At 31.7% G+C, this 16634-nt stretch overlaps 1 protein-coding gene across 5 annotated transcripts; it reads left to right on the top strand.

The window, feature by feature from the left end:
• The first annotated feature begins 3267 nt into the window (after window positions 1-3267).
• Cep164 (centrosomal protein 164) lies at window positions 3268-14933 on the top strand. Of its 5 annotated transcripts, none has more exons than XM_035883818.2 (11): window positions 3271-3607; window positions 5294-5539; window positions 7586-8314; window positions 8469-9301; window positions 9502-9921; window positions 11026-11336; window positions 11702-12162; window positions 13317-13483; window positions 13559-13790; window positions 13867-14061; window positions 14151-14933. In XM_035883818.2, exons 1-11 carry the CDS (start codon window positions 3526-3528, stop codon window positions 14402-14404), a joined length of 3930 nt encoding a protein of 1309 aa, XP_035739711.2. In that variant the 5' UTR covers window positions 3271-3525; the 3' UTR covers window positions 14405-14933. The 5 variants fall into 5 exon arrangements, with proteins under 5 accessions (XP_035739712.2, XP_035739711.2, XP_035739710.2 ...); XM_035883817.2 differs by having other exon boundaries at window positions 13311-13483; XM_035883819.2 differs by lacking the exon at window positions 5294-5539 and having other exon boundaries at window positions 3268-3607; window positions 13311-13483.
• Window positions 14934-16634: the final 1701 nt, after the last annotated feature.

Below are 16634 nucleotides of genomic sequence, written 5' to 3'. Positions count from 1 at the left end.
TATCATAAAGAATAACGTGACGTATAGGTATATAGTAATATAGCATATAATTTATTTAATTTTCATATCATAGAAATGTATAATCAATAGTATTTATATTTGAAGAGTACGTCGTGCGACGGTAAAGAATCGAAAAGGAGTGCGATCTTGAAAGGATTAAAATTTATAAATAAAAAAAGAAAAAAAAGAAAAAAAAAAAGAAAGAAAAAAGAAAGAAAATAAAAAGAAATAAAACATGAAATTTTATATGGAAAAAAAAAAGAAAGAAAGAGAGAAAAAAAGAAAAAAAGAAAAAAGAAAAAAGAATATGTATCTATCGAAATCTATCAAAGACAATCTATCATCTCTTCGAATTCAGATTGAGATTTATCTTAAAGCAATTGTTTCTTTTCACGTTTCTCTCTTTCTCTTTAGGATGAAAGAAGAAAAAAAGAAAACATTGAAATTCCTCTTTTATTGTTCTCGATGTCGAATACGAAGGTTCGGGAGCCTCCATTTTGAACGGCTCGTACGTTCCGTTCGCTTTTTAGGGGGTTGGACCGATGTGGTTCGGCCCTTGTCGTAGCCGCACCCTGACATTTACTTAACAACCTAACGACGTTACGTTTGTTACGCTAGATTAGGGGATCCCCTGATGTGAATTCGAGAGGCTAACGACCAATAGAATTTACGATACGAGGCTAAGTTTACCCATGTGAACTAACGGCTCTTTCATACTCTTTGAAACGTCTCATTTATTATACATCCTTTTTTCATATCTTTTGTTATACTCCTTAAATTCGTTGAATTAATCGTTTCAAATATATAATAATATTTAAGACGCTTTTAAGAAATTATTATTAAGATAAATTTTATCGCAATTTTTAACGCGAATAATAATAATTTTTATCACGTCAATGGATAAAAAATTAACGTAGTTAACATTATATATTAACATAATTCATTTTTAATTTGTTATATATATTAGGAGAAACGGAAAATAATGTCGTTTCTGCGCATGTCAATATTGAATTGTGATTAAAAATAAAAACTTGTTAAAAATTTATTCGTTTGAATTTAATTTAAGAAAGCGACATTACTTTCCGGTCTCCCTAATACTACACATATATATATATATATATAGATATGCATGTGTATATATAAATTATATATATATATATATATATAAATTAATTTTAATGTGTTAAAAAAAAAGAAATGATGAATGAGTTTGATACAATTTTCAAAACTATTCAAAAGTAAAAACGATCATTATCTGCTTTTAGAATTCGAATAAAAATGACATTAACTTGTAAAATCGAAAAACATAAAAAAGCGAGAAATAACATTATCGCCATCGTCCATCTTCGAAAGGATACGTCTAACGATTGATTTGCAGGAGAAGTAAATCGCATACACCATTGCATATCGATCATTCTCACCTTAACGAGGAATACGATTTACTCGAGAAAGAAATTCACAAGAGAGGTAAAAGAGAAAATATAGAATTTTATTCTCTCTCTCTCTCTCTCTCTCTCTCTCTCTCTCTCTCTCTCTCTCTCTCGTTGCGCCTATATCGTGTCACGTACATACTACCAACCTGACTCGGGATATCATTATCATTTAATTTTCACGTTCAGCGAAAAGGAATTTCTGATTCTATGCTCGTTAACGTTATAGTAAGAGATTCTCTCTCTCTCTCTCTCTCTCTCTCTCTCTCTTTCTCTCTCTCTCTCTCTAACTTTCTTTCTCTTTATCTCGTTTTTCCTGTTGGTAGACCGTCGAATTTAAATATCCCAATCGATCACCGATCGCAGATCATTATTTTTATGGTCGCTTCGAGCCGAAAGTCTTCCTACAAATTGGTACCCTCTTATTTTTTATCATACGAACTTTCTCGCTTCGTGAATATTTCAAAAAGCTTCGAATCGGCTTCGATACGTTAGCAAGTAAGTACTAAAGACGGATAGAAACGAGAGAGATATTGAAACCGAGTGAAAAAATTTTTTTCTTTCTTTGTCTTTTCTAAATAGAATCTAAGGATAAAAAAAGAAAATTCCAAGTGTATTTTTTCTAAACTATTTATATCAGACATAGAATTTATTATAGATAATATGATCATTTTTAAAAGTATTCGTTGTATAAGGTTCAAAATGATAAGGTGATAACTCTTTTTTATATTCTTCGTTAAAATTAAAATTTTCTTTTTCAAAATCGATAAAATATTTCCGCTCTATTTTTACTGATTCTGCTATGTAATTTTATATATATATATATATAATATATATATATATATATAAAATATATATAAAATATATTATATGCAAGTTCGATCCAATCGACTTTATTTCTATCGACGTCATCATTAATTTTTTCGTAAGATAAAAATCAATGTCGATCGATGTACGATCGAAAAAAAAAGAAAGAGATGGAAATATGCGAATATATTTAAATGACATCGAACTCGTTTTAAAAAGCGATCGAAGCATATTATATAAAAGTATTAAATTCTTAAATTCTCTACGATGATAATATGTTTCGATATGCGTCACACCATAAAAAAATAAAAAAAAAGAAATATTTATTTTCAAATTTATCGCTGTTAAATGTATTTTAAATAACGATTTAACAAGAGAATGAAATGCTATAAAATCTTTTCTAAATAAAAATCATTCATTCTAAATTGAAAAAATAATAATATTTTGTAAGAAAATATCGTATAAAATTCAAATCAATTTTGTCTATTCGACGATTTCATTGAATTAAATAGTTATTTCGGAAATATACATAAATTACAATTCAAATGTTATATTAATTGATATTTTTGCAATTTACTTCAGAGTATGTAAAAATAATACATACGGTGACTCTACCTATCGCTGAAGCAACCAGTATCGTTTCTTATCATCTTCCAACATCGATAACTTGAAACACTACGCATTTAAATATCTTTTATTCGCTATAAATGCTTCTAATTAATATTGAGTACGTTTAAAAACAATTAAAAAAAAAACAAAAGAAAAGAAATAATCATTGAATATAATTTTATCACAAAGACGATCATTGATTAATATCATATCTTCATTCAAATCGATCTATTTTATTAGAGATTTTTAAATCAATGACGTCGATCAAAAAGATCACCAAATTTACCGACACATAAAATTACACTTTATCTCGACAGATGGCAATACAATTTTCCGAGAAATCTACCTTACCGATTTGTCACGTTGTTTAATTCTAAATCCATCCTAGAGAGTGCGCTTTTCCGTCTCTGTCCTTGTCACTCCCACTCGATGTTAGAACCGACTGTTGTAACGCACTCCTCTCGAGTTCTGGTCGCATTGACCGCGGTTCATAGTCGCGCTCTCGCGATTTCCTTACGGAAGGTGCATGCGTGCGCGCGCGCGCACGGTCCTCGTAATAGAAGGCCGATATGGAAAATGATCGGACGATACGAGGGATCGTGCTGCTACGGATTCATCTTAAACGACGTGAATTCTTCAACGAGTAATATACAAGATCGTCAAGGAGAAGGTGCTCAGGATGAGCGGCTCTCAACAAGAAAATGCGTCAACCATCGTTTGCAGGGAGGTTTTCGACGAGACTTCTCACCCCTCCAACGAAGGTATCTTAAAAAATTACATTTTTCACATTTTCCACATTAATAATCCACAATATTTTTTTTTCCGTCTACAAAAATTTACGTCTCCCAAAACATGTATAAGCTTATAATGTTTTGCTAACACCTGAGTTTGTCTCCCCTTTTTTTTTCTTTCCTTTTTTTTTTGTTGATGACTCGTCATTATCTTATCTCCCGGGCAAACGGTTGCACATCGTCGCCATTTGCCTCTCCACCCCACCCTCACCCCCTTCTTTTATACACTTTCGTTTCATGTTTCCTTTATCATGTCCTTGACCACGAAAAATGAATGACCTGACGTGGCTATATTATTACTACACCCTTTAGTTCTTTATCCTTTAATGAAACTCTGAATCATCGACATTCATGATATTTTTTCGATTGTTTTATCTCTCTCTTTCTCTCTCTCTCTCTCTCTCTCTCTCTCTTTCTCTCTCTCTCTCTTTCTCTCTCTCTCTCGTTTAATGTTTAAACTCTAACCTTACTGTTTTTTTTTCCCTCACAAATGTTCATATATGTATCTATCTTTACTCAACGATCAAGTCTGAGAGAAGACGTCAAAGAGAGTATGAATGAATAAGAGAAAGAGAGAGAGAGAAAGAGTGAGAGAGAAAGAGAGAGAGAGAGACGGGAGTGTCATGAAAAGGGCATGCTTTCCTTGTTTATTTACAAAGAGAGAGACGAGCAACCTCGCTGGGCGCAGGGTCGGCGCAGAGAGCCGGCTGCAACGAACCCGTTCCCCAACGCGAACCAGGAAAATCAATAGCTTCCGCAGTGCGGCGAAAGTTTTGTCATACCTCTCTATCTCACATTCGATCCTTTTTATATGCAATGTAAAACTAAGAAAATCTTATTTATTGCGTCCATTGTCCTTGATAATTACATTGGCTTGATTTATCATAGAAAAACAACATATATATATATATATATATATATATATATATATATATATATAAAATGTTCATCCAGTTTATTGACGAACGTTCAAATTATATTCAATGAGTATTAAGTATATACATAAGCTTGACAGTAGCCTAAACTTTGTCTGGTTTCGCTCATGCTGAACCCCCGACAAAGGCCGAGAACTGCCGATGCTCTGTCTGAGCACACACACACGCACGCACACACACACATGTATGCATATATGTATGTATATATGTACATACGTACAGACAGATGGTACCTTCAAGGTACCCTCGAGGGTCACCTGTCAAAGACGCTCTCTGATGGAATTTTTAAGTTCTGTACTTTGTCTTCCCTCTCCATTTTCTTTCTTTCTTCATTCCCATTTACCTTTAATTCAGGATTAGATCTTAGGGTAGACTTTAGATATAGCTATAGTAGACTTATCATCCTTTTTTTTCCTCTCTCTCTCCTTCTCTCTCTCTCTCCTTCTCTCTCTCTCTCTTTCTTTCTTTCTTTCTCTCTTTCTGTCTATCTTTATGTTCATGCAACAGGCTAATAAGCTTATTTTAAGAAATAACATTTTAACATTAGCGATTATCGATATAGGTCTTTATGGATGACATCGTAGATATTTAATATTTATTTTTAAATTGATCTTATATTATTAATAAATATTAAAAATGTTAATATAGTGTTAATATTTTCTCGTGTAAATATATTTTCTATTAAAGGTATAATATATATATATATATATACCTTTTTCAGAGGTACTGGATTATGCCAAGAGACTCGGAATCGACCCAGATACCGAAGCACATTTACTCCCTCTGGCACGCGAAGGACTTATGGCTGCCCTTCCAAAGGGTTGGGTACCATGTTATCACGAAACCAGTGGTGCTTGGTATTATTATCAAGCTTCGACTAGTACAACCACATGGGAACATCCCTTAGATTCAGTATATAGGGAACTCGTCGATCAAGTCAGAAGTGGTAACCGACAGATGAGTGTTGGTACGATCAACGATCGTAAAATATGATTAGATTAGATTAGATGTTCTCTCTCTCTCTCTCTCACACACACACACACACACACACGCGCGCGCATGCACGCACGCGCGCGCATGCACGCACGCGCGCGTATACATATACATACACGTACACGCACACACACTTGTTATTTTCTTGGCTATTTTTCTTTTTTTTTTTTTTTTGGTCTTGACGTTATACAAACAAACTTAGTAGTAGTAGATTATCTTCTGTATTATTTTACAAGGATATATTGTTTTCTTCCTCTCAACAAACTTTTCTCACATTTGGAACGGATAAGATGTCTATGCGATTAAAGATTAGAACTCTCTTGCCATGCCAAAATTTATCACACGTTATTAACGACTTTAATACTCGGCCAATTTTATCCAAGTCATCCTATCCACCTACCTCATTTATATTATATATATATATATATTATATTATATATATATATATATGTATATGTAGATTATGTTGAGATTTATTTTAAAATATATATTGACATTTATTTTATCATATATTTTATCGACGTAATTACTTTGAAAATTTATTATATAAAAAAAATATTGGAAATATTAAAAAATTTATATATACATTAAAATTAGATGATATTAAAAAAATATATATATATAATAGAAGATTGATCAAATCAATATTTGTTGAGGTATATTTGAAAATGAGTCGATCAGTATTTGAAATAAATATATAAAAAAAAAAAATATATATATATATGCTACAGTATATACGTTTGTTATAAAATATCTATCAAGTTAAATAGATATCTAAAAATATAGTAAAATAAATATTATCAACAATTATCAAATAGATGTTTGATAAGACGAATTTTTTCTAAGATAAATTGATAAACATTTGAAATAAATATTATTACAAGTAAATACATTTGTCATTAAACGCATGAAACGTTTAGAACAAAGAATGGATTTCATGAATATTAAAAAAAAAGAAAACATGTAAAAAAAAAAGGAAAAAAAAAATAGAAAAGAAAAAGAAAAAAATATAGACGATTGGCAAGTATTTAGTAGAAGTAGAAGTCTGGCTACTAATCAGAAGTTTTTTTTTCTTTTTTTTTTTTTTGAACTAGATACGAGCAAAGGAGTCTCGGTTATTAACCGGGAGAGAAAGAGAGAAAGAGAAAGAAAGAGAAAGAGAGAAAGAGAAAGAGAGAAAAAGAGAGAAAGAGAGAGAGAGAGAGAGAAAGAGAGAGAAGAAAGAGTCGTCGATTTATCGTAATTCCGATAACCGTACCATATATACTCATTTTTCTTCCTTTTGAACTTTCCTCGAGTCGCCGCAGTACATGGACTATTATGTATAGTAGTAGTTACATCTCCTCGCCTTACTATGCGGTAGCTACGTGGTTACATAATATCATGCAATGTTCTGTTGGCTCGTTCAGTTCATTCTCTCTCTCTCTCTCTCTCTCTCTCTCTCTCTCTCTCTCTCTCTCTCTATCTCTCTTTACATCTTTACGTAATCCTCTTTTTTCTTTTCTTTATAAAGAAAAAAAAAAAAAAAAAAAAAAGAAAAAAAAGAGAAGAAAGACAAAAACAACTCGACTATTATAGATGAAAATCAGAGAAAGATGTCTCAAGGACACGTTTCATGACAAAAAAAAAAAAAAAAAAAAAAAAGAAAAAAAAAAAGAATGAAAGAAAAGAAGAATAACATTTTTGCATGTGAAAACTTTCGAAAAGCTTTCCCTCGAGAGTCTCTGCTTTATACATTGCGATAGGATAAAAAGAGAGATAGAGAAGGAAAAAGAAATAAAGAAAAGCATAAAAACTGTCGACGACATCCACTCGAGGGAGCGTTGACTTTTTCTTCTCTCTCTTTCTCTCTCTTTCTCTCTCTCTCTCTCTCTTTCTGTCTGTCTCTGTCTCTCTCTTTTGACAAGAATAGAGATATAAAAGAGTAGCAACGATCAAAGATAATTTCTGTGTCTCACCATTATTTGCCGATGATTTATTTCTTTCTTCTTCTTTTTTTTTTTGTCCTTTTCTTTTTTAGAGGAAGACTCGAAGACAACCGCAAAAGATTTGGAGTCCCACGAGGAGGCAACTTTGCCTAAGGATGGAACTATTTTACGAGAGAATACGATATTGAGAACGAAGATTCCAACGAAATTGGCACCATTGAGAAAGATCGATAAAAGTCAGGATGGAAGGAAGAAAGAAGAAAGATTTCGTTCAAGACGAGAGAGTGATACCAAATCAGATATTATCTCTTCTTTGTCGACCGATCGAGCAGCCAGAGATTATACGAATCTTAAGTTCCAAGATCCTAACTTTTACGAATGTCCTAAATTGTTAGATAACGTTAGTACGATTGGTAGCACAGAGACTACTCCAATCACAACACCTAAGAAAGAATTAGATTTGAAGGAAGTATTGAAAAGATCCGAATCACTTAGTCCAAGACATGAGAAAGATTGGGAACAACTTTCCAGTAAGTTTAGTTCGGAAGAGAACATCATTGATATCGATAAACTCAGTGCCAGTACTTTGGCTAGATCTGAAAGGACAGAGAAATTTGACAAAGAGAAACATCCAAGTCAATTAGGCCAACAAAAGGAATTAACATTAAGCGGAGGTGGTTCGATGTTTCTAAAGAGTAATCGTAGTAGAGATACAACACCTAGTCAAGACAGTGCTAAATTAGAGGATTTTCGTGCCAGCGCTGAAGTCGTTGTCCCGGATGCACTCAAGTCCATTCTGAGAGAGAAACAATCGGAGGATGGTGAGCCAAGATCGATGATCGATCATTCCTTTTCATTCGACTTTACGATTTAATACGATCATATAGAAATTTTCAATTTAGCGTTATAAAATGAAAGATTATTATAGATTCGTTAACGATTTAATGAAATTTGCCATTCCAATTCTGTCGGCAGACGAGAGGCCGTTGGACGAGGAACGGAAGAGTGTACGATTTGACCTTGAGAAAGAAGTCGACATTAAGTTCACTTATTCCGGATCAGAAGACGAATGGGATTCTGGATCGGAAGAACAAAATCCACCTGCCTCGACCACTACTATGATTGATCGTCAATCGACAGGCTCGGAAACGTCAGCTTGGAAAACATCTAATCGTTCTTTCGACGAAGACAACAAAGTTGACATCGAAGAGACCAATGTGAAAAAGAATACGCTTTTTACCAAACTACAGCCTTTACCAAAGAGTAGCAAAATTGTTGGAAAGAGATTCGTCGTTAGAAACGTTTCTGAAAGCGAGCATCGTACTCAAATGAATGCAAACGAGGCATCGCTTATAAAAATCGAAGAAATCGAACAGAACGTTCAAAATAGTACCAGCAAATTCGAGAATATTAAAAATATCGATGTGATATCAAAAAGTGAGACGGAGTCTAGTATAACGAGAAATACAGACTCGACTAGCGTACCAGAAAAAACATGGAAAACTACTGTTAGACTACGTAAAAATAGTGTAAATGGAAGTTTTGATCTCGCTAGGATCGAACGAGAACTTGAAAGTTCTCATCGTCCTGGAAAATCTAAGCTTGAACATTCAAGAAGTTTCGAGGATACGAAAATGAATTTAACCGTGGAACATGAAAAAGAGATGGAAACTTTGAAGAAAGAATTTGACGATAAGCTTGAACAAGCTAGAAAAGAATTTGAGGAAAATCTTCGGATTAAGAAAGAAGCCCTTAAACGTAACTTTGAAGAGAAATTGATTGAATTTAAACGAGAAATGACCGAGAAGGTGACAATAATAATTTATTTTTCTTTTATACATAAATAAGAAAATTAATGTACATTGAGGAATTATTAATATGCAAAACAGCACTTTCATAGAAAATCTTATAAAGTGTTAGATTAATTTTCATATCATGCAAATCTATAACCTTTATCTGTATATATATCTGTATAATATTATAAAGGATCAAATAATTATTTTTTCAGGAAGAACAAGAAATCCAAAAATTGATAGCAGAAATGGACGAATCAAGAGCAGAGAATTTGAAGAAAGTTACAGAAGAATTAGAAGTTTGTTACGAGAAAGAACGTTTAGAGATATTAACCAGTTTAAAAGCCGAATTGAATGAAAGAAAACGCGAACTTCTTGAATTAAGAAATCAAGAAATGGAGAAACTCGAGAACGAGCATGAACGTGATCTCGGTGAAGAAAAACTTGCAAAGTTGAACGAGTTTGAATTGAATAAGCAACAGAACGAAAGAATTGAGGCATTGAAAAATAAACTTGATAAGGAGTTTGATGATGTCAGAACTGAACTAAGAATGAAGCAGAGGGAGAAAATAACAAAGCTTACGGAGGAACACGACAAGTGTCTTGCCGAGATCCTGCGTGACTTTAGAATCGACGTGAGTACCTGACGATGCTGTCTATTGTTTTAAAATACTATTGAAAGCAAAACCAAAAAAAAAAAAAAAGAGAAAAGAGTAAGAAAAAAAACAAAAGCGCACTTCCTTTGTTTCCTTCTACGTATGTGATTAAGAAAATTTTAATATTTAAATTAGAATAGAAAAAGAGGGAATGTTTTAAAGTCCTAGGCCTTAATAAATTAGTATATACTAATTCGTTTTAAAAACTATACATATATACACACATATATATATATATACATACATACATACATATATAATATATATAATATATATTATATATATAATATATATATAATATATATATATATATATATATAATATGTATAGACACGAAAATAAACAGAAGAAATTTTTATATTAGATTTTAAATAATAGATCAATTAATGAATCAAAGAGAGGTATAAATGTTTGTCAATTTTTCGGAACAAAAGAATTTTTATTAGCTCATGTAAACTATATAGTAAAGGTCTAATATACGAATTGTTTTTAATATAATATATTATGAAACATTTAATAGTTTTAAGAAGAATATACAATCGAATAGAGACGTCACAATTATGATAGTGTTAATGTGTTAAGAGTTTATATTTGAGAAAGAATAAAATGTTACGATTCGTTCGTAAAACACAGAGACTATAAACTGTGTGACACGTTTCTACTTTCTCCCCAGGATAACCCGGGTCATATTATAATCACGCAAAATTTTCTATTATTAAATTCATGAATCGTTTGTTGTACTCGTATAGTGAGAGAAAGTATCATGCTAACATTTCTTAGGTACATGCATATCATTTAAAACATACCTACATATAACACATTTCAATCGTATTCATAAAAATCAAATAATATAATACGAATAGGTTTAAAGGAAAAAAGAAAAAAAAAGAAAAAAAAAGAAAGAAAAAAGATCGATATAGATCTAATTAGATCGATCAAGTGATCCAAGTTGAATCCAAGTTGATCGAAATTGATCAATTTGAAGCACAGGAGGACTACAGGAGTTTGACGATAGCACGTTTCTTGTTATAAGGATACGTTCTTGATCGTTTGAACTTGGATCATTGTGTCCTGCCATTTCAGGAGGGTCTTGCTCGTAAGATGTACAAACAACGATTAGAGGAAATCCGTGCTGATTTTTCTCGAGACGTTGAAAAGGAAGCTAGAAAGCAGACTGAACTTGCCATTCAACAAGAGTGTATGGATTTTGAGAAGATGCGTTGCGAGAAACGTCTACTGCAGGACAAATATATGGCCTTGAAGGAGAAATACATGAAGTTGAAGAACGATGTAAGGCTAACCGTTGAGAGAAGGAATAAGAGCAGAGGTGGATATACCACAGCATCGGAAACAGAAAGATCAAAAACTGAGAGGACTGATTCGTCCGATCAAAAGTGAGTAATTTCATCAAATTTCTTTCGATTCTAAAAGTTTCAATCCATTCCGTAATATAATTAACAAAAAGAAAAAAAAATATATATATATATAATATAATATTTAAATCTATTTATAATTTATTTTGAAAAAAGGATTAAAAACGAAATTTCGATCAAGTTTTTTTTTAATATAATCCAAGAAAGAAAAAATGAACATAATCCATATCATAATCCATATATCATTCAATGTCATTATAATCATTACCTTAGCAATTCTCAATACCGTAATTAATTAGTCGGTGTTAAGAATTGAAAGGGTATTTCGCTCATATTCATGCGATTCGCCTTAATATCTGGCTATAGGCCTTAAATCGTGCCCGTAGTACCCCGCTGAGGAGCACACATTCAACGAATTCCGTGGCAAACGCTAAATCAACAGAAGTAGTAGCTCGGACAGCAACGAACGAGAAGAGTCAGAGCTTAAACGAAAGTGAGGATTCGAAAAGCGCGGCCAAAAGCAGTCAGGGGTTTCGAGGCGTTGTTTCCACCAATAGCGTGCCTTCTTCGAAGAACGCCGCGAAATTTGAATCCGACGACACTACTACAGCGAGTGAAACGAATGCGAACACAATGAGGAGACGTAAAAGTCTTGGAAGAAAGACTATTTCTAATAGCAAACAACAAAACGCTACTCTTAATACCACAGGCAACAACAATAACAACAATAATCTTGATAATCCCGTAGAAAATATCAGAAAACAATTGGAGAAGCTTGAACATCTTGGCGATCAATTGCCAAGCAACGAAACGGCCTACACGCTTCGATATCCTTTCAAGGATAAAGGTGACGGTCCTTCTGAAGAATTCCTCTCTAAATCTTTCCCTTTTCTAAAAACGCTTTTATTATTCAATATATATGTATACATTTGCAAAACAAGTGATTTCCATTTTTATTCAGATACATTTATTCAATTTGTCCAAATTTTTTAGGAAAACTGTTACGGGAATATTTTGACAATTTTTTTTTTTTTTTTTTTTTTTTTAATTAATCCGAACATACGTTTAAAATACGATAATCACGTATTAATTAATTTATATGGATCTTTAAAAACAAAAATATATAATATTTATAAGATACAGATAAGAGAATCGTATTTATAAATCATTTTCAAAAATTTATTAACAATGAATTTAAAAGATTCTCGTTATATGAAAAAATCATTTTTTCAAATTCTTCACATATGTCGATAAGCCGTATTAATCGAATAATCATAATAATTCAACGTAAACAATCTATCTAACTATTTCTATGACAACAGAAATCGTAAATAATACTTATCGTAAGCGAGTTCGTTGGAAGCTCGTTAGTAAACAAAACGCGTCGATACAATCATTCTCACTTGAGCGTCTGTCGAAACAAGATCAAAATACATCTCTAAAGATAAAATCGACAAAGCTATTTCGAAATAAGTATCTAAAAATGAAAATTACTTATTCTACTAACCTATTCCTTGCTGTATCTTCCTATCACTCGATTATTTTATTTTATTTTATTTTTTTTTTGTTCTTTTTATTTTTATTTTTCTTTTATTATTTTTTTTTTCTTTTTTTTTTATAAATTATACAAAGTACATACTATATAATTTTTCTCCTAGGAATCTATACACTTTACTTTGGTTAACCGTTTACGTCCCTTCGTCTCTCTTCTTTCGTAAGTCAACTTATGTATAAGAAAAGTTTGATATTTTTAATTATTTTTTATTCCTTTCATTTCATTCTCGAGGTCGAACTTTGAACTTTCCATCGTATTTGCACAATCTATTTTTATTTCATTCTTCGATCGATGCACTCTCTATCTCTTTCTCTCTCTCTCTCTCTCTCTCTCTCTCTCTCTCTCTCTCTCTCTCTCTCTCTCTCTCTCTTTCTCTTTCTCTGACCTAAGTTATAATAAAATTAAAAAGAGATATTATATTGTAATTATGATAATTTTAGCACCAGCGAATGCCTCCTCGGAGTTAGAATTCTTTCGGCATCGGATACACGTGGAAAGGGATTCAGTAAGAAGGGCTAGAGAAGCATTGAAACAACAGAGGAATGCTTTTCAGGGTAGACAAAGAGCTTTGAAACAACGAAGTGCTAGAGCTACGTTAGAACAGCTGGTCCAGGTAAAGAAAATATCAAAGTAACGATTAGTATATAAATAGATAATGTAATTGACAAGTTTATCCTGTCATTTATAGGAAGAACGTGAACTCTCTGACATGGAAGTTAGCTTACATCGTACCAGAAGTCTTTTAGGCGAAAAGGTCATTCATCTGAGACATTTAGAACAATCCTTAGAAAGAGTAGCAAATGCTAAAAGGAACGAAAATGATGCTACATCGACAAAGAATGACGAATTGACCTTAAGCGACATGTCAAGCGCCAGTAGCGGCTTCAGTTCGACAGATATTGGAACTGATACCTTTATAGGTAAAGTCGATTAGGTAAAAAAAAAAAACTTTTTAATCGTATGAGAACTCTCTCATAGTTCCTTCTGTTCGTTCAGATAAGCTAGATCATTATCAAGAGTCAACAGAGATAATTGCTAATTTAGAGAATCTTAATTCTGAAATACGTGAGATTTGGAGTGTCCTGAATAAACGTCAAGATAGTAATATACCACCACCACCTACTTTGATGTATTCCTATTTAAGATGGTTACGTCTTCATCCTCTTACTGCTTCAACGACCAATATACAAGGTTTACACAAATAATGATATAGCTTTAGTAAAATTTTATGATAGATTTTTATACGAACAAAGGACATATCTTTTATTAATTTTTTATAGGAACCTTTGGCACTCCGAACATCCAATCAAATATCTTGTCTCAACTGACCGCAGCGCAACCACCAACAACAACAACCACTCAAAACATAATCGCTCAATATGGTCCTAATAGTGGGTTCACTACAAGCGTTGGAAACACCGTTGAAAAGAGTTCTTCAAATTTGGCTGATAGAACTCGAAATCTCAGGGATTGGTTAAGACAAGCTCGTGTCGAGACAACCGACATAATTGGCCCTGGACAAGCAACCCTCTAAAGATAAAACAAATCATATTTCACGATAACAAAAATACTTCTTCCTCGTATATCTCTTATCCGTAGCTGTGAAATTCTTACTTCGATATCATTTTCGTAAAACGTTGTTGCTGATTAGTTCCTCGACTATTTCACTGATCGAAACTCTTGAATTAGACGACGAATTAGACGATTTACTTTAGTTAGAGAAAGGGTGAACGATACTATTTTATGATTGAAATAGTTGTAACACAAACACACACACACACACACACACACATATATATATATAGAGACAAATATAAACAGACCAACTTATCTAATAAAATGGTCTGACATGAGTCTTCGACAAAGCATGATCGTCAATCGTTTCTTAAGATCATTAATATAGAACGTAGTTGAGAACGTAATCACGTTTTTAATTCCAATTGAACGACGATTTGAAAAGGGAGATATACGCTGTTAAGTGCATTATATTTTATGATGATACTTCTCTATTATAATTCTAGTCGACGATTAAAAAAAAAAAAAAAAAAAAAAACAAAAAAAAAGTAAGAAAAGGAGACTGTAAATACCAATATTTTCGATACTATTTCAATCCTGAAATAGAGCCTTGACCACCCATTAAATATGTCACTGTAATACACTGTATGAATGTAATGTTTGTATCATTTACTTGTCATATATATATATATATATATGATAACGAATTTAGCTCTTAGAGTTCACTGCTGCTACTACCTCAGTCGTGAATCTTAAGTCTTTTGACTATCATACGAACGTGGGTGTGCCGATTATTATCATTATTATTATTATCTTACACAAAATAATTTTCATTATCTCCTTTATGTTATCGAATCAACGATTTAGGATCGCGACGTAAAAAATGTGGAATTATTCGAAGATATGTGACAGAAATGTTCGAATTATTCTTATGTTTCCTTTCAATCCCAAAGATTTTTTATAGATAAAAATGTTACTTTGAAAGACGACTTTTTTATAATTAAAAAAAAACATATATATATATATATATATATATATATATATATATATATGTTTCTTGAGATATACACCTCTTGCGTATAGGTGTACTCTATATATTTTAGAAGTTACATTTTTGGAAAATCCATTTTTCGTGTAACACGTGCGATTTCTCGTAAAAATGTAGATATTACGACAAATATGTACGAAAAGTCAAGGACAAAAGTCAATTACTTTTTAAATATGTTTTCTCTTTTTTTTTTTTTTCGTTCGTTCGTTCATTATCATTAATATAGTTACGTGTAAGATTAGAAGAAAGAAAAAAACAAGTGCCTGGTTTGTTTGATTTAACAGAACAAAATCTTTCAAATAATTAAAAAATGAAAATCAATTTGAATATTGACTTGGAGTTCTTGGTTGTTCGTATTAATCATTTTAACAAATTTCTATGCCCATTTACTTGTAAATAGGAATCCTTTCGAAATGATAAATGATCGATAAAAACATTATCACGATCTAACGAATCTTTTCCCAATAGTCTCGTTGTGTATATATATTTTTATGATCGATTCATTATCAGTATATTGTTGTATGTATAATATATGCATATATATACATGTATGTAAGAAAGAAAGAGAGAGAGAGAGAGAAAGAAAGAGAGAGAGAGAGAGAGAGAGAGAGAAAGAATCAGACGGTTTCGAAAGTTAAAAAAATCTTTTTATTTATTCGATTATTCGATTTTTGGTATCGTTCGTATTTGAGAAATCTATTCGATACTTTTTTAATTATAAATTGTTAATGAAAAAATAAAAGAGAAACAAACAAAATGAAGGATATGTCATAAGCATGATCAAAAAGAATCAAACATATATATATATATATATATATATATATATATATATATACTCGTAGATATGTTTTTTATACCCATAACTTCTTCATATAAATATCGAGATGATTTCTTTTCGAACGTAAATATCAATCAAATCGCCTAATTGATCGCGAATCGATTATATCTCAGGTACGGAAAAATGTCGTTTCGTTAGAAATCGTAAAATGAATACGTAAATATATATATATATATATATACTTTGATCAATGTCCCTCGCAATATACATAGTGTATATATATATACATATATATATATATATATATATATATATATATCTTACCGATTGATCGTTCTATTAAAAAAGAACGTAACATTATACTCCGAACATAATAATTAATCAAAGCACGTCTCTCAATTGCCAAATCATAGCGATTAGAAA

This window comes from Vespa mandarinia, chromosome 19, assembly GCF_050613455.1.
Source record: "Vespa mandarinia isolate Hongniang chromosome 19, ASM5061345v1, whole genome shotgun sequence".
NCBI lineage: Eukaryota > Metazoa > Arthropoda > Insecta > Hymenoptera > Vespidae > Vespa > Vespa mandarinia.
This window is presented reverse-complemented; position numbering and strand designations above follow the sequence as displayed.